General features: G+C 42.5%; 1 protein-coding gene across 7 annotated transcripts in view; it reads left to right on the top strand.

The window, feature by feature from the left end:
• Window positions 1-18,626, top strand: part of HAO2 (hydroxyacid oxidase 2) — a 39,250-nt gene that overhangs the window by 8,330 nt on the left and 12,294 nt on the right. For 5 of the 7 annotated variants that reach the window (XM_021674143.2, XM_012458840.2, XM_012458843.3 and 2 more), the window contains 3 exons: window positions 14,267-14,405; window positions 16,374-16,525; window positions 18,246-18,523. In XM_021674143.2, coding sequence (XP_021529818.2) covers window positions 14,267-14,405; window positions 16,374-16,525; window positions 18,246-18,523 — 569 coding nt within the window. Of the gene's footprint in view, window positions 1-14,228; window positions 14,406-16,373; window positions 16,526-18,245; window positions 18,524-18,626 lie in introns of all 7 variants that reach the window. The other 2 variants (XM_012458841.2, XM_012458842.3) reach the window with 1 other exon arrangement.

The raw sequence follows: 18,626 nt of genomic DNA, 5'->3' as shown, positions 1-18,626 counted from the left end.
TAATGAGCTCATTCTCAAGTGAGGAGAAGTAATTCTCAAGTAATTCTAGGTTACACTGCCACGCTATCCAGAAGGAATTGCAGGAGTCTTACTGTATTTCAGAAAGAACCCTGAACGTGGAGACACAAGACCTGGGTTCATTCCTTAACTGTGCTACCAAACTTGTGCACATCTCTCTGTCTCTCTGGGGTCCCTCTCAGCTCCAGCAAAACTGTTCTCATAGTCTTGCAATCCTCAACAGGCAGGATGTGTGGGAGGCAGGACAGTGGTAGCTAATTGCCTAATTAGGTTACAATAGCTTCAGGGTGAGCATGTCATTGACATAAATATGCCCTACCCCGGACCTAAGAAACTGTTTCAATCTATGATACACAAAGCTCCTTGAGTAAAGCAAAAATTTGAGTCACTCCCCTGCCATGACTAATGAAGCCATTCCAAAGAACTCGGGCATCACACTTCTCATGATAGAACATGCTTACAGGTCGAGAAGAGAATTTTCATTACTGGGAAGGAAAAAAAGGCTAATGAGAATGGTTGAGGAATGGCAGGCTAAAGAGGAGACATTATTATTACATAAATCAGAATAAAACAAACAAAAAAAGGGGTCAGTCATTCTGGTCCAGAAGGAGTCCTGCATCCTTGATTTACAATGTGCAAGGGCTCAGGGAAGAAGCCAGAGCCGATTCTGGGCTGATAGGTACCAGGAATTAATCCTTGCCACATCTGAACTGAACTGGCTCTTTTTCTCCTCACTCCTATACAAATGCCATCTTTGATTCCTCAGGTCATTGCAGTATTAAAAGCAGTCTCATTCCCATTTTACTCTGAGGGCTGACCTGCTGTTCCTGGGAATCCAAGTTCCTCCCCCTGCCCTTTCTTCCCCATGCTGGGGTCTCATTGAAGGCTCATCTGCTTCAGTCACAGGAGCATTTTCCAATGCCATTGATTCATGTCTTCCCTGGATGCAACACTGCCTCTGCACATGGCTCTCCCAGTCTTCCGCAGCTCGGGGATCCTTCTTTCTCTCTCATCACCTGCTTCATTCTCAGGGACTCCTGTAGCTGCAGCCTCTCCCATGACGATGCTGTTGTTGGCAATGCTATGGTGAAGGCTATACCCTTTTGCATCCACTATCCTTGAGGGAAAGAGTGATTAAAGCATTTTCAGCAAACTTTGAACAGTCTAATCTCTCCAACTCGGCCCGTAAAATGTAGCCTTGATATTATCTGACATTCCATTGGGAAACTTGGCATAAGTTCCTAAAGAACTAGGACAGAGGTTCTGGAAGGACACCATGCTAGAGCACCAAGCAAGTGTACCTTAAAGTCAGTCATCAGAGGCTGGCTTTTCTCCCCCATTGTATCTCCACAGCCCACCCTGCGATGTTCACCCTGAGATTTCCCACAGACTGTCTAGGAGGTTTCCATACAAATATAAGTTCTGATAACCCCAAGCTCCAAAAGCAACACCAACACAAATCATATAAAATCTTCAAAAGAAGACAACTTGTTATCTGGCTGGTGTTAAATCAGATTGCAGTATTGAAGAAATAGAAGTCTTCCTTGAAAAGCCTGCCAGCTCCTCTGCGTCCTTCCTTCCCTTGGTCACGAGAGTTTGAACTTCAGATTCTGAGCAACAGGTACTCCTGAATGTCCTTGCTCTTAGATTTCCACCTGCTTGTCACTGGCCTGCTAAATGTACCTCACTGTTTTTTTTATTGCATTTTAGGTTTTGGGGTACATGTGAAGAACATGCAAGATTGTTGCATAGGTACACACATGGCAGTGTGATTTGCTGCCTTCCTCCCCATCACCTATATCTGGCATTTCTCCCCATGCTATCTCTCCCCAACTCCCCACCCCCTACTGTCCCTCCCCTATTTCCCCCCAACAGACCCCAGTGTGTGATGCTCCCCTCCCTGTGTCCATGTGTTCTCATTGTTCAACACCCGCCTATGAGTGAGAACATGTGGTGTTTGATTTTCTGTTCTTGTGTCAGTTTGCTAAGAATGATGGTTTCCAGGTTCATCCATGTCCCTACAAAGGACGCGAACTCGTCGTTTTTGATGGCTGTATAATATTCCATGGTGTATATGTGCCACATTTTCCCTGTCCAGTCTATCATCGATGGGCATTTGGGTTGGTTCCAGGTCTTTGCTATTGTAAACAGTGCTGCAATGAACATTCGTGTGCATGTGTCCTTATAGTAGAATGATTTATAATCCTTTGGATATATACCCAGTAATGGGATTGCTGAGTCAAATGGAATTTCTATTTCTAGGTCCTTGAGGAATTGCCACACTGTCTTCCACAATGGTTGAACTAACTTACGCTGCCGCCAACAGTGTAAAAGTGTTCCTATTTCTCCACATCCTCTCCAGCATCTGTTGTCTCCAGATTTTTTAATGATCGCCATTCTAACTGGCATGAGATGGTATCTCAATGTAGTTTTGATTTGCATTTCTCTAATGACCAGCGATGATGAGCATTTTTTCATATGTTTGTTGGCCTCATGTATGTCTTCTTTTGTAAAGTGTCTGTTCATATCCTTCACCCACTTTTGAATGGGCTTGTTTGTTTTTTTCTTGTAAATCTGTTTTAGTTCTTTGTGGATTCTGGATATTAGTCCTTTGTCAGATGGGTAGATTGTAAAAATTTTTTCCTGTTCTGTTGGTTGCCGATTCACTCTATTGACTGTTTCTTTTGCTGTGCAGAAACTGTGGAGTTTGATTAGGTCCCATTTGTCTATTTTGGCTTTTATTGCCAATGCTTTTGGTGTTTTGGTCATGAAGTCCTTGCCTATGCCTATGTCATGAATGGTTTTGCCTAGATTTTCTTTTAGGGTTTTTATGGTGTTAGGTCTTATGTTTAAGTCTTTAATCCATCTGGAGTTAATTTTAGTGTCAGGTGTCAGGAAGGGGTCCAGTTTCTGCTTTCTGCACATGGCTAGCCAGTTTTCCCAATACCATTTATTGAACAGGGAATCCTTTCCCCATTGCTTGTTTTTGTCAGGTTTGTCAAAGATCAGATGGTTGTAGATATGTTGTGTTGCCTCCAAGGCCTCTGTTCTGTTCCATTGGTCTGTATCTTTGTTTTGGTACCAGCACCATGCTGTTTTGATTACTGTAGCCTTGTAGTATAGTTTGAAGTCTGGTAGTGTGATGCCTCCCACTTTGTTCTTTTTGCTTAGAATTGACTTGGCTATGCGGGCTCTCTTTTGGTTCCATATGAAGTTTAAGATGGTTTTTTCCAGTTCTGTGAAGAAGGTCATTGGTAACCTGATGGGGATAGCATTGAATCTGTAAATTACTTTGGGCAGTATGGTCATTTTCACGATATTGATACTTTCTAACCATGAGCATGGAATGTTTCTCCATCTGTTTGTGTCCTCTCTTATTTCGTTGAGCAGTGGTTTGTCGTTCTCCTTGAAGAGGTCCTTTATGTTCCTTGTTAGTTGTATTCCTAGGTATTTTATTCTCTTGGTAGCAACTGTGAACGGCAGTTCATTCTTGATTTGGCTCTGTTTAAGTCTGTTATTGGTGTATAGGAATGCTTGTGATTTTTGCACATTGATTTTGTATCCTGAGACTTTGCTGAAGTTGCTTATCCATTTCAGGTGATTTTGGGCTGAGATGATGGGGTCTTCTAAATATACAATTATGTCATCTGGAAATAGAGACAATTTGATTTCCTCCTTTCCTATTTGAATGCCCTTTATTTCTTTTTCTTGCCTAATTGCTCTGGCCAGAACACCCAAGACTATATTGAATAGGAGTGGTGAGAGAGGGGATCCTTGTCTAGTGCCAGATTTCAAAGGGAATGCTTCCAGTTTTTGCCCATTCAGTATGATATTGGCTGTTGGTTTGTCGTAAATAGCTTTTATTATTTTGAGATACATTCCATCAATACCTAGTTTATTGAGGGTTTTTAAGCATAAAGCGCTGTTGAATTTTGTCAAAGGCTTTCTCTGCATCAATTGAGATAATCATGTGGTTTTTGTCTTTGCTTCTGTTTATGTGGTGGATTACATTTACAGACTTGCGTATGTTGAACCAGGCTTGCATCCCCAGGATGAAGCCTACTTGATCATGATGGATAAGCTTTTTGATGTGCTGTTGTAATCGGTCTGCCAATATTTTATTGAAGATTTTTGCATCTATGTTCATCATGGATATTGGCCTGAAGTTTTCTTTTCCTGCTGAGTCTCTGCCAGGTTTTGGTATCAGGATGATGTTGGTCTCATAAAATGATTTGGGAAGGATTCCCTCTTTTTGGATTGTTTGGAATCATTTCAGAAGGAATGGTACCAGCTCCTCTTTGTATGTCTGGTAGAATACGGCTGTGAACCCATCTGGACCTGGGCTTTTTCTGGGCGGTAGGCTCTTAATTGCTGCCTCAACTTCAGACCTTCTTATTGGTCTATTCAGGGTTTTGACTTCTTCCTGGTTTAGGCTTGGGAGGGTGCAAGCGTCCAGGAATTTATCCATTTCTTCCAGGTTTACTAGTTTATGTGCATAGAGTTGCTTGTAATAATCTCTGATGATGGTTTGTATTTCTGTGGAATCTGTGGTGATATCCCCTTTATAGTTTTTTATTGCATCTCTTTGATTATTCTCTCTTTTCTTTTTTATTAATCTGGCTAGTGGTCTGTCTATTTTGTTGATCTTTTCAAAAAGCCAGCTCCTGGATTTATTGAGTTTTTGAAGGGGTTTTTATGTCTCTGTCTCCTTCAGTTCTCCTCTGATCTTAGTTATTTTTCATCTTCTGCTAGGATTTGAGTTTTTTTTATCTTGTTCCTCTAGCTCTTTCAATTTTGATGATAGGATGTCAATTTTAGATCTTTCCTTGCTTCTCATGCGGGCATTTATTGGTATATATATTCCTCTAGACACCACTTTAAATGTGTCCTAGAGATTCTGGTAAATTGTGTCTTTGTTCTCATTGGTTTCGAAGAACATCTTTGTTTCTGCTTTCATTTCATTGTTTATCCAGTCAACATTCAAGAGCCAGTTGCTCAGTTTCCATGAAGCTGTGTGGTTCTGAGTTAGTTTCTGAATTCTGAGTTCTAACTTGATTGCACTGTGGTCTGAGAGACTGTTTGTTATGATTTCCTTTCTTTTGCATTTGCTGAGGAGTGATTTACTTCCAATTATGTGGTCAATTTTAGAGTAGGCATGATGGGGTGCTGAGAAGAATGTATATTCTGTGGATTTGGGGTGGAGAGTTCTGTAAATGTCTATTAGGTTTGCTTGGTCCAAGCTTGAGTTCAAGTCCTGGATATCCTTGTTAATTTTCTGTCTCATTGATCTGTCTAATATTGACAATGGTGTGTTAAAGTCTCCCACTATTATTGTGTGGGAGTCTAAGTCTCTTTGTAGACTTAAGAACTTGCTTTACGTATCTGGGTGCTCCTGTATTGGGTGTGTATATATTTAGGATCGTTAGCTCTTCTTGTTGCATTGATTCTTTTACCATTATGTAATGTCCTTCTTTGTCTCTTTTGATCTTTGTTGGTTTAAAGTCTATTTTATCAGAGACGAGAATTGCAGCTCCTGCTTATTTTTGCTCTCCATTTGCTTGATATATCTTCCTCCATCCCTTTATTTTGAGCCTTTGTGTATCCTTGCATGTGAGGTGGGTTTCCTGGATACAGCACACTGATGAGTTTTGGCTTTTTATCCAATTTGCCAGTCTGTGTCTTTTGATTGGGGCATTTAGCCCATTTACATTTAGGGTTAATATTGTTATGTGTGAATTTGATCCTGCCATTTTGATGCTTGCTGGCTGTTTTGCCCATTAGTTGATGCAGATTCTTCATTGTGTTGATGCTCTTTGCCATTTGGTATGTTTTTGGAGTGGTTGGTACTGGTTGTTCCTTTCTATGTTTAGTGCTTCTTTCAGGAGCTCTTGTAAAGCAGGCCTGGTGGTGATGAAATTGAGTACTTGCTTGTTCATAAAGGATTTTATTTCTCCTTCACTTATGAAGCTTACTTTGGCTGGATATGAAATTCTGGGTTGCAAGTTTTTTCTTTAAGGATGTTGAATATTGGCCCCCACTCTCTTCTGGCATGTAGAGTTTCTGCTGAGAGATCTGCTGTGAGTCTGATGGGCTTCCCTTTGTGGGTAACCAGACCTTTCTCTCTGGCTGCTCTTAGTATTTTCTCCTTCATTTCAACCCTGGTGAATCTGACGATTATGTGTCTTGGGGTTGCTCTTCTTCAGGAATATCTTTGTGGTGTTCTCTGTATTTCCTGTACTTGAATATTGGCCTGCCTTGCTAGGTTGGGGAAGTTTTCCTGGATAATATCCTGAAGAGTATTTTCCAGTTTGCATTCCTTCTCTCTGTCACATTCAGGTACACCTATCAAACATAGATTAAGTCTTTTCACATAGTCCCATATTTCTTGGAGGATTTGTTCATTCCTTTTTATCTTTTTTTCTCTAATCTTGCCTTCTTGTTTTATTTCATTGAGGTGATCTTCGACCTCTGATATCCTTTCTTCTGCTTGGTCAATTCGGCTGTTGAAACTTGTGTATGCTTTGCAAAGTTTTCGTGTTGTGTTTTTCAGCTCCATCAATTCACTTATATTCCTCTCTAAGCTGTTTATTCTCGTTAGCATTTTGTCAAATCTTTTTTCAAGGTTCTTTGTTTCTTTGCATTGGGTTAGAAGACATTCTTTTAGCTCAGAGAAGTTTCTTATTACTCACCTTCTGAAGCCTGTTTCTGTCAATTCATCACACTTATTCTCCATCCAGCCTTGTTCCCTTGCTGGTATGGAGTTCTGATACCTTGTAGGAGGAGAGGCCTTCTGGTTTTGGGTGTTTTCATCCTTTTTGTGCTGGTTTCTTCCCATCTTTGTGTATTTATACACCTGTCATCTTTGTAGTTGTTGACTTTCAGATTGGGTCTCTGAGTGGACGTCCAGTTTGTTGATGATGAAGTTATTTCTTTCTGTTTCTTAGTTTTCCTTCTAACAGTCAGACCCCTCTGCTGTAGGACTGCTGAAGTTCACTCCAGGCCCTGCTTGCCTGGGGATCACCTGCAGTGGCTGCAGAACAGTAAGGGTTGCTGCCAGTTTCTTCTTCTGCTATCTTTGCTCCAGAAGGATACCCGCCAGATGTCAGTCTGGGCTCTCCTTTATGAGGTGATTCTTTGGGTATACGGGGGTCAGGGAGTTGCTTGAGGAGACAGTCTGTCCTTTATAGGAGCTCAAGTGCTGAGCTGTGAGCTCCTTTGTTCATTCAGAGCTGCTGGTCAGGTATGTTTAAGTCTACTGCAGCAGAACTTATAAATCCCCTTTTTTTCCCAGGTGTTCTGTCCCGGAGAGTTAGGGCTTTATTTATAAGTTTCTGTCATGCTGCTGTCTTTTTTCAGGGCTGCCCTGCCCAGCGAGGAAGCAGCCTAGTCACTGTCTGCCTGCAGAGGCTTTGCTGAGCTGCTGTGGGCTCCGCCCAGCTGCCATGTGAACTTCCCTGCAGTCCTGTTTATACGGGTGTAGTTAGACTGCCTCAGCAATGGTAGCTCACCTCTATAATGGTGGACTCTCTCTGTAATGGCGGACTGCCTCAGCAATGGCAGACTACCTCCGTAGTGGTGGACTGCCTCGGTAATGGTGGACGCCCCTCCCCCACAGAGTGAACCATCCCGGGTTCAGCTGTGCTTGCTGTGAAACTCTCAATCCAGAGCACTTAAGATTGCTGTTTTTTTGTGGGGGTGGGACCAGCTGAACCTGATCACCTGGCTCCTTGCCTCAGATCCCATTTTTTTTTTCCATTGAACAGGCGACTCTGTCTCCCAGGTGTTCCATCGCCTGTTGAAAAGGTGCTAGGATCTGTGTGATTTCCCATGTGGTGACCCACTGCATCAGCTGAAACAGCCACGCTGAGATTCATGGCGCTTTTTTGCCTGGCATTCTCCTGGCCTGGCTCCCTGTTTCAGTCCCCTTTTTATCAGTTGAATGTGTGACTCTGTCTCCCAGAAGCTCCAATCGCCAGTTAAAACAATGCCCAGATCCACGTATTTTGTGCGGAGACCCGCTGTGCCAGCCAAAACAGCCGCACTGGCAACCCATGGGGCTCCTCCACCTGGTAATCTCCTGGTCTGTGAACAATAAAAATCCATCTGGAAATGCGGCGTCCACTCACCTTCTGCACTTTCGCTGGAAGCTTCAATCCTGAGCTGCTCTTAATCGGCCATCTTGGATCCATCCACCTCACTGTTTTTACTATCAGACAAAAAGCCTAAAGAGGTTCAAGGAACTAATATGAGCCAAAGTTTCTAGAACAATAGCTAGCAATTGGTGAATTTGCAATTTTATTCTTTTCTCCTCTGTTTCTTCTTAGGCAGTAGGAATAAAAAAGGAAAAAAGAAAAAAACACTGAAATGGAGACAAAATAAAATGGGAATACAAGAAAACTATTAGATTACTTGAATCTTCCCTTTAATTTCTGGTGGATTTAAGGCTGGTAGAGAACAAATTGAAATAAAGTACATAAAAATATACTGTGCTAAGTTCTTCCAAATTTAGAAAATGCTTTGAACAATGAAGTTATCCTTTTCTTTAATTATAAACCTTATATTAAACATCTAATAAAAATAACAGACCACTAAAATTTACATATATTATAAAAAGTAAAAATTATAATTGTACTTTTAAACCTACAAAATTCTCTTAAGTTCAATATAAAAAGCAATTTATGAGAATCAACTATATTGTTCTTTATATTAAATTGAAAATAGAGAATGTCTATCTTTAGAAGCTACCAGAACACATGAGCCTGGACCATCTCTCATAATAACTTACTACCTGATTGTATTAGTCCATTTTCATACTGCTATAAAGAAATATGAGACTGCATAATTTATAAAGAAAAAGAAGTTTAATGGACTCCCAGTTCCACATGGCTGAGGGAGCCTTACAATCATGGCAGAAGGTAAAGGAGAAACAAACACATGTCTTACATGGTATCAGGCAAGAGACCACGTGCAGGGGGACTGCCCTTTATAAAACCATTGGATCTCATGAGACTTATTCACTATCATGACAACATGGTGAAACCTGCCCCCATGATTCAATTACATCCCACTGGGCCCCTCCCATGACATGTGTGAATTATGGGAGCTAAAATTCAAGATGAGGTTTGGGTGGGGACACAGCCAAACCATGTAACTCCACCCTGGCCCCTCACAAATCTCATGTCCTCACATTTCAAAACCAATCATGCCTTCCCAACAGTCTCCCAAAGTCATAACTTTTCAGCATTAACTCAAAGTTCACAGTCCAGAGTCTCATCTGAGACAAGGCAAGTGCCTTCTACCTATGATCCTGTAAAATAAAAAGCACGTTAGTTACTTCTTAGATACAATGGGAATACAGGCATTTGGGTAAATACAGCCATTTCAAATGGGAGAAATTGACCAAAACAAAGGGGCTACAGGCCCCATGCAAGTCCAAAATCCAGCAGGGCAGTCAAATCTTAAAGCTCCAGAATGACCTCTTCTGACTCTATGTCTCATATCCAGGTCACACTGATGCAAGAGGTAGGTTCCCATAGTCTTGGGCAGCTCTGCCCCTGTAGCTTTTCAGGATACAGCCTCTCTCCCAGCTGCTTTCACAGGGTGGTGTTGAGCGTCTGCAGCTTTTCCAGGTGCACAGTGCAAGCTGTCAGTGGATCTACTATTCTGGAGTCTGGAGAACAATGGCCCTTTCTCATAGTTCCACTAGGCAGTGCCTCAGTGGGGACTCTGTGTGAAGGCTCCAACCCTACATTTCCCTTCCACACTGCCCTAGCAGAGGTTCTCCATGAGGGCTTTGCCCCTTTAAGCAGACTTCTGCCTGGACATCCAAGTGTTTCCATACATCCTCTGAAATCTAAGCAAAGCTTCCCAAACCTCAATTCTTGTCTTCTGCACACCCACAGACCCAATAACATGTGAGAGCTGCCAAGCTTTGGGACTTGCACCCTCTGAAACTATGATCTGAGCTATACTTTGGCCCCTTTTAGCCATGGCTGGAACACAGAGCACCCAGTCTTGAGACTGCACAAAGCAGCAAGGCACTGGTGCCCTGCATCCTAGGCCTCCAGTCCTATGATGGAAAGGGCTGCAATAAAGATCTCTGATATGCCCTGGAGACCTTTTCCCCATTGTCTTGTAATTAACATTTGGCTCCTCATTGCATATGCAAATTTCTGCCATTAGCTTGAATTTCTCCTCAGAAAATTGGTTTTTCTTTTCTATTATCACATCATCAGGCTGCAATTTTTTTTAATTTTTATGCTCTGCTTCCCTTTTAAACATAAAGTTCCAATTCCAAATCTTATATTTGTGAATACATAAAACTGAATGCTTTTAACAGCCTCCAAGTCATCTCTTGAATGCTTTGGTGCTTAGAAATTTCTTCCACCAGATACTCTAAATCATCTCTCTCAAGTTCAAAGTCCAACAGATCTCTAGGAGAGGGGCAAAATACTGCCAGTCTGTTTACTAAACCACAGCAAGAGTCACCTTTATTCTAGTTGCCAATAAGTTCTTCATCTCCATCTGACACCACCTCAGCCTGGACTTCATTGTCCATGTTACTATAAGCATTTTAGTCAAAGTCATTCAAAAAATCTCCAGGAAGTTTCAGACTTTCTCACTTCTTTCTGTCTTCTTTGAAGCCCTCCAAACTGTTTTAATTTCTGCCCATTATTCAGTTCCAAAATCACTTCCACATTTTCAGGTATTTTTACAGCAGTGTTCCACTACCAGGTACCAATTTACTGTATTAGTCCGTTTTCATACTATAAAAGAAATACCTGAGACTGGATAATTTATAAAGAAAAAGAGGTTTAATGGACTCCCAGTTCCACATGGTTAGAGAGGCCTCACAATCATGGCAGAAGGTGAAGGAGGAGCAAAGGTGTGTCTTACATGGAGGCAGGTAAGAGAGCACATGCAGGGAACTGTTCTTCATAAAATCATCAGATCAGCCAGGCATGATGGCTCATGCCTGTATTCCTAGCACTTTAGGAGGCCAAGGCAGGTGGATCACTTGAGGTCAGGAGTTTGAGACCAGCTTGGTCAACATGGTAAAACCCCGTCTCTACTAAAAATACAAAAATTAGCTGAGTGTGGTGGTGCATGCCTGTAATTCCAGCTACTCAGGAGGCTGAGGCAGGAGAATCACTTGAACTCGGGAGACAGAGGTTGCAGTGAGCCAAGATCATGCTAAGCTTTACATATATTATAAAAAGTAAATGCATATTTGTATTTTTAAATCTACAAAGTTCTCTTAAATTCAATGTAACTAGCACTTTATGAGAACCAACTATTTTGTTCTTTACATGAAATTGAAAATGGAAAATGTCTATTGTTAGAAGTTACCAAAACACATGAGTCCAGAACCTACTGCACTCCAGCCTGGGTGATAGAGTGACACTCCATCTCAAAATAAATAAGTAAATAGGTAAATAAATAAACAAATAAATAAATAACAAAATCATCAGATCTCATGAGACTCATTCACTCTCACAAGAATAGCATGGGAAAACCCACTCCCATGATTCAATTACCTCCCATCAGGCCCCTCCATGACACGTGGGGATTACAGGAGCTACAATTCAAGATGAGATTTGGGTGGAGACACAGCCAAACCATATCACTGATCTTTCACAAGTTATTTCATTTCTGAGGCCTCAGTCTCTTCAAATGCAGAATAGGAAGACTAATACCTACTCTGTCTTCTTCACAGGGTCATTGAGAGAAAACTGTAAATAGAAAAGAGTCTAAGGAAAAATTAGAAGTGGTATAGCAATGAGATAAAATAGTGTCTGTTATATGTAAGATGCTAGGGTTAATTCTTAATGTCCAAGCAGCTTTCAAATTATATAATTCACACTATTCTGGACACAGGACTCTGAGTCAGCATGAGCCATTTCTTCTGGATTAGACGCAATCTTTGTGTCATTTTTACTCTAGAATTGTGTAGAACAGCATTTCTGAGTGTATAATTTTAGGATATGTGGATTTGTTGAGATATTAGGAGTTGAAACCTGGTGAAGAATTCTTATCCAGTAATGCAGAGAAATGTCAGGCAGGGGAATGTTAAATTCACGTAATGAACATTTATAAGCAGCAACTCAGTGCCACGTACTATCCTAATACCTAGGGAAAGTGTGTTGGGGGTCCTAGGTTCAGTTCTTCAATAGGAGGAACACATAGTTGAGGCTATACTTTGTTACTGAAAGGATGCAAAGCAAAATTAACAAAGGGAAAAATGGTTCTTGCAGCAAAATCTGGAGGAAATGAGGTATAAGCTTCCATGAGTCCTCTGCCAGTGAACTCATGTGGGATGCAGTTAATTCCCCCAGCAACAAGATGTGATGTCAAATGAAAATGTTACCTACCTGGGGCGCTCAGTAGAGATCCAATGCCCAGAGTTTCATGTTGGGGGCTGGTCATAAGATCACCCTCTGCCTAGCCCATACCAAACTTTTAGACTCCCAGAGGAGAAGCAAATGTTCGTCATAAACCACATTGTTTATACAAACAGTTTACACACAGGGAGCTGCTCCTATCAAGAAACACTGGGAACCCTGTTGAAATCCAAGTTCCAAGACACCAACCAAGGTCTAATGTTGCAAGCAGACCTTTGGAAGAATAACATTCCCAGGCCTGATATGCCAATTCTTTTATGCACACAGAGAAACAAGCAATTGCGATATAGTTGGATACTTGCAATGATTAATTCATTTGACTAACGTTTATTAACCCTTTGAAGGATGGAGTAAGAACGAGCTACATTGAATATGTTTGTAGTACTTTGTCAGACTCAACTCCATACCCCACGGCTCTCTCCTCACTCACTGGCAGAGTACTTTTTCTATAAAAGTGCTATGGCAGGACTCCAAATTCCTCCTCATAGCCTCCATCAAGAGCCGAGTGCACATCCTGGGGCCTCTGTTTTTCTGTCCGTCATATAATTTCTTCCTGCGTAGCCTCTTTAGTAAGTGTAAGGGCTACTCTTGTTTGACTTGACCAGATTCGGGCTTGACTCGAGGTGCCCTCAGGCAAGTTCCGCCCCATCCCTGCCCCAGCCAAGATTCCCAGCACCCCACAGCTCATCTGGCCTCTCTGTCCCCTTTGTCCAGTAGAGGAACTAACCCATTCCTGGTTGAAACCCTAGTTACTGGGACCTATTCGCTTCCTTTTCATAATGGGTTAAAAGCCATTCAGTTTCTACCCACAGCCTTGTTAATTTTCACATGGCTGCCAACTGCCTGGGAGTTGGCTGGGGTTTAGAACTTCATGTTTCTCTGTTTTTCTTCTGGAATCCTCTCATGCAGGAGCTCTACGTGCTGTAACTGACAGCAACTAGTGTCTTCAGCATCTTTGCTGCTGCTGTTCCTACTGCCCTGTTTCTACTGAAGAGATTTATTGGTTACTCCCAAGCCCTGCCCTCTTTCGTCTTGCAGGAGTGTTGTATCAAAAGTACCAAGCTCTGGGTTTATAGGGCTCAAAGTGAAGATGAAAATAAATGAAGGTAACATACATTGTTTCCCAGGTCCCAGAATTAGCAAAAATAGAAAAGAGGTAGATGGTGACACTTGGGCCTCCGAATAATATCAAGCAACATGTTCAGTGACCCAGCTAAGAATTACAAAGTAAACTTTCTCTTGTCCCTTCCCCACCCTGTCATCCACAGCCCCAGGCAATTCAGACATTCGGATGTTCCTGGAAACTCCCAGATATTAGTATCAGTTCACCAAGAAATGCAGCTGCTGAGGCAGTGAAGAGCCAAGGCCTAGAAAGCTGGGAATGCCGTGATGTGAAAGGCAAAAGGCATTCCCACTGAAAGGCAAGAGGCAGGCATAATCAGCCTTGAACTTTAGGAAGATCACAGGCAGCTGAAGGAAGACAAGATGGGGAGATAATGTAAAGGCAAGATACAAAAATAAGAATTTTTTGTAATAAGTTTTTAAGAGGTGGTGGGGCCTCGACTAGGTCTGAGGTGGTGTGTGTAGAGTGGAGGAGAAAAGATGAGAAATATCCAGAAGGCAAAGAATCGGGATTTGGGAACGGGAATAGGGGAATGGAGGGATGGACCGTTATTCCCTGCCTTCTGGCTTAGGGATCACTGGCTTTGGCAATAACTCTATTAAGATAAAGAACACACGGAGATCGATGTTGAATCCAAACAATTTCATACTGCAGCCTCCCCTTCATTTTCTTTTCTGCATCTGCAGTGTTCTTACTGGGCTTGGTTTGATTTTCTCCTTGGAAGGTCCAGAAATGTCCCTGGTGTGTCTGACAGACTTTCAGGCTCAAGCACGGGAGCACCTGTCTAAGTCAACTTGGGATTTTATCGAAGGAGGAGCAGATGACAGCGTCACGCGGGATGACAACATTGCAGCATTTAAAAGGTTTGATCTTCCGCAGCCTGTCTATTGTTAGACTAAGGTGCACTGGGGGAGTGCTCCTTGGATGCTAGTAGTCCTGGCTTCTGCCTCCAAAAATCACAGACCACTCCAGACCTAGAAACGTGGGTGATATTTTGTTGTTTTGGCTTATTGTGGGCAGGGGAGGGAGGGTTGATGAGAAGATGGAAAAAGAAGGTATTTATCTTATCACTAGCATAAGTGAGTCATTCTCCCTCATCTCAGTGACTGTGCAACCTGACAAAATAGAACAAGAGTCCCAGAATGACCAGTTCCCTGGGCCGGGAGGATGGGCCTGCTGGGAGTCCTAGATCTTCTGAGTTCCTAAACTCTGGGTTGGAGAAGAAAATGGAAGACAGGAGAGAACACTTTAGGTTTGGAGAAAATATGAAGATCCAAGGAGTCTTAATGATAGTAAGAGATTGACTCAAGGGAGAAGAGTTAGGCTGAAAAAGTAGGAGGTGGAGCATCATTCAACCGAGAGCTGTCCACAGGCAGAGGTTGACCTGCCGCTTATTTCTGTATGGTCCACGAGTTAAGGATGGTTTTGCATTTTTGAATGGCTGGGGGGTAAGGGAGTGAAGAGAAGAAAAATTTGTAATATATAAAAATTATATGAAATTCAGATTTTAGTGTCCATAAATAAAGTTGTATTTTAACATATCCGTGCTCATTTACTATTATGTATGGCTGCTTTTGCACTTTAACAGCCGTGTTGAATAATTATGACAGACTGTCTGGCCCTTTATAGAAAAAGCTTGCTGATTCCTGTGATAGAGAAGTCAGGAGAAAACTGAAAAATGGCATAAAAGGAGCCCTATATTCTGTGTTTTCACACTTAAGTAGCAGTATACTAGGCATCTTACATCATTTATTCATTTTGTCTTCACAAAACAATTAGGAAATTTGAACTAGTATTCCTGTTTCACAGGTGAAGTGACCGAGGCTACCTTACTCAAATTTGCACAATCAGAATTTTCAGAAAATTTTTCTAAGTTCATGTAGAGAAATAATAATAATATGTAAACAATGAAAACTTTAGGCCCCTGAGGCTAAGTATGCATTTATCTAAAAAGCGTGTTTTGCCTATTTATTATTTGTAAATTCTCCTATCTTCCTTTTTTTTTTGGAGACAGAGTTTCGCTCTTGTTACCCAGGCTGGAGTGCAATGGCATGATCTCGGCTCACCCCAACCTCCACCTCCTGGGTTCAAGCAATTCTCCTGCCTCAGCCTCCTGAGTAGCTGGGACTACAGGCGCGCACCACCATGCCTGACTAATTTTTTGTATTTTTAGTAGAGACGGGGTTTCACCATGTTGACCAGGATGGTCTCGATCTCTTGACCTCGTGATCCACCTGCCTCGGCCTCCCAAAGTGCTGGGATTACAGGCGTGAGCCACCGCTCCCGGCTCCTATCTTCTTCTAAAGCAGAGTTTAAGTCAAATCTTCAAATGAACTAGTCTCTATCACGGGAGCCTCAATCACTCCCCGGGATTTGTTCTCATTCAGTGGCCTTTTCTTACTTTCTCGAGACTTATTCCTAACCTGAGAGGAAAAGAGCCTGGAACTTCTTCCTACCTGTTCTTTTCCTTTTTGTCCCTGTTATGATGAATCAAATCAAACTATCCAAGTGCTGCAGTGAGTCGGGGAGGCATGGCTCAAAGACACAGACCCCTGATGCAGCAAAGCAGGTATAGTGTGGACTTGGCGTGCACTAGGGGTTCAGAGAAGGTTGGAGGAATGGGGAACGAGGTGTTGGGAGTGGCTTCCAGGAGATGAGCCTGTTCTGAATCCACACAGGTTACTCAGCTTTCAGCCAACTGAACCCAGCAAGGTTCCACAGGACCCAGTCTGGCTTAGACTTGTATCAGGAATCAGGGGTTCACCCCAGACAGCACATCCCTGCTGCAGAGTTATCGCACCAACAGACAATCTCTTTGTTGACCGGCACAGAATTCGCCTCCGTCCCCGGTACCTGAGAGATGTGTCTGAGGTGGACACCAGGACCACAATCCAAGGGGAGAAGGTCAGCGCCCCTATTGGCATCGCACCCACAGGCTTCCACTGCCTTGTCTGGCCTGATGGAGAAATGAGCACAGCAAGAGGTATGAACCATCCCCTTGAGGCTCCTTTCCCAGAAAAAGGTGTCCCTCAGAGCAGTGGCAGAGTGCTCCAAGATTCTCTCTAGAAGGGCCTTAGGAATGCAATCCGATTAACACTAAGGAAGGCAGGAAAGAATGCTTAAAGCTATGCTTGTATAACTTGAGAATGAGAAAACATTCATTTTCCATAATAAAGAAGAGTTAGAGTGGGAGGGGGGCTACAGATGAATAAGACGATGCTAAAATCCAGCCAAGTCATTCCTCAGGAAAGGGGTGCTGGCCCCTCTGCCTCACACCACCTGTAGGGAAAGGGATGCTTAATGCAGCCCCATGGCTAGGGCTCTCTTTGGCCCTGATGGGCCAGAGCTGGGGCTGAATGACAGCCTCTGAATATAGGTTGAGGAGAGAATCCTGACATTAGGTCCTAACACAAGGCCCTGGCAGCTACGGTTGCCCAAATATTCCATTTCCCTTCTCCTCAATTGAACCTGTCATCTTGTTTGACAAAGAGTTTCTTGTTGGGTTACATCTCCTTCTCAGTCAATCCTATTCTTATTCCATATCCTCCTCCTCCACCACCACCACCATCACCACCATCACCATCAAAAATAATAATCATAATAATCATAATAAATAGAAAAGGATAGATGGGGCTGTAAATGCTCTTGGGACTCTATTGCAATCTTCACTCTAAGTCACATCTGTTTTTGTGAATTAATTGCTCAGGGCTTCCCTGAGGTCTTTTCCTTTGACTCTATGATGCAGGAAGCTTTGAAGTCAAGGATTCTAGAGCTGAATGTGACATCCATCTTGATGTAGTTTAGGGACCATGTCTAGCTAGGTTGAAATATTAATATCCTATATTAATATGACTAGTTTACTAAATTGTCATGGTTGAACATGTTGTTTGGGAGTAGGATGAAAGAATGGGATATCTCCTCTTGACATGAAAAATTGAAAATGTTAATTTTTGATTAGGCCGAGTACTCTGCCCATGTGTTACAGTGGGACACTGACATTAGTCTGTTGTAGATTTCATTGAAATGAATAAAGTAGGAAACGGGAAATCTGCCAATCAGCAGCAGCAGCATGAATGTCATCACCATCAACATCATTAGCACTGGCATCTATGCAGAACGCCACTTTGCAATGTAAAGAATAGTCCCATAGTCAGTATCTTATTCAGTCTCCCAACAACCCTAAAGACGTATTATTATTTTCCCCATTTTACAGAAAAGAAAGTGAGAGACTCAAGGCGACACAGCAAAGGAGGGGCAGAACCAACATTCTTCTAATTTCATGTGTTATGCTTTTTCCACTATGAAATTCAGGCTTCTCCACTGGAATGACAGTCCCTCATCCTTTACCCTCTCTCACTCCCTTCTGCTTCATTAGGAGTTCATAAGAAGCCCAGTTTCCTGTCTGAAGGCTGTAACACAACCAACATGGTTTTGGAGATTGGATGGCATCTCTAGCTGGAAATATTTTGTTACTGAGTGGAGGGTTTGTAAGACAGGTTATACAGGGGAGAATCCAAACAGCTTTAGGTCTCTCAGTCTGATCAAATTGCCTTCCATCCCTGCCTCACAAGGAAGCAGAATGAAGTTAAACTTTATCTGCATTCATGGGGCAAGATGGCCAGAGGTTACACAGACTCCCAGGCTTTCTCAGCCCATCCAGACGCCTCTGCCCTCTAGCCTGTGCCACGTCTTTTGCTTTGCAGCTGCCCAAGCAGCTGGTATCTGCTACATCACCAGCACAGTTGCCAGCTGTAGCCTTGAAGACATTGTTACTGCAGCTCCCGAAGGCCTCCGATGGTTCCAACTCTATGTGCATCCAGACCGGCAGCTGAACAAACAGCTGATCCACAGGGTAGAATCCCTAGGTTTTAAAGCTTTGGTAATAACTTTGGATACACCTGTATGTGGCAACAGACGATATGACATTCAAAATCAATTGAGGAGGAACTTAACACTAAAAGATCTTCAATCACCTAAAAAGGTAGGAAAGACACCATACTCAATGCACAGGCATTACAGAAGGCAAATTTCCTTTCCTCTTTTCTCTTTTCCTCCATTCTTTCTTTCCACAAGTATTTATTAAA

The sequence above is a fragment of the Aotus nancymaae genome, unplaced genomic scaffold (assembly GCF_030222135.1).
Source record: "Aotus nancymaae isolate 86718 unplaced genomic scaffold, 86718_ANA_hifiasm-v0.15.2.pri h1tg000007l, whole genome shotgun sequence".
Taxonomy (NCBI): Eukaryota; Metazoa; Chordata; class Mammalia; order Primates; family Aotidae; genus Aotus; species Aotus nancymaae.
Note: the sequence above shows the minus strand (reverse complement) of the source record. Positions and strands in the feature narration are given on the sequence as shown.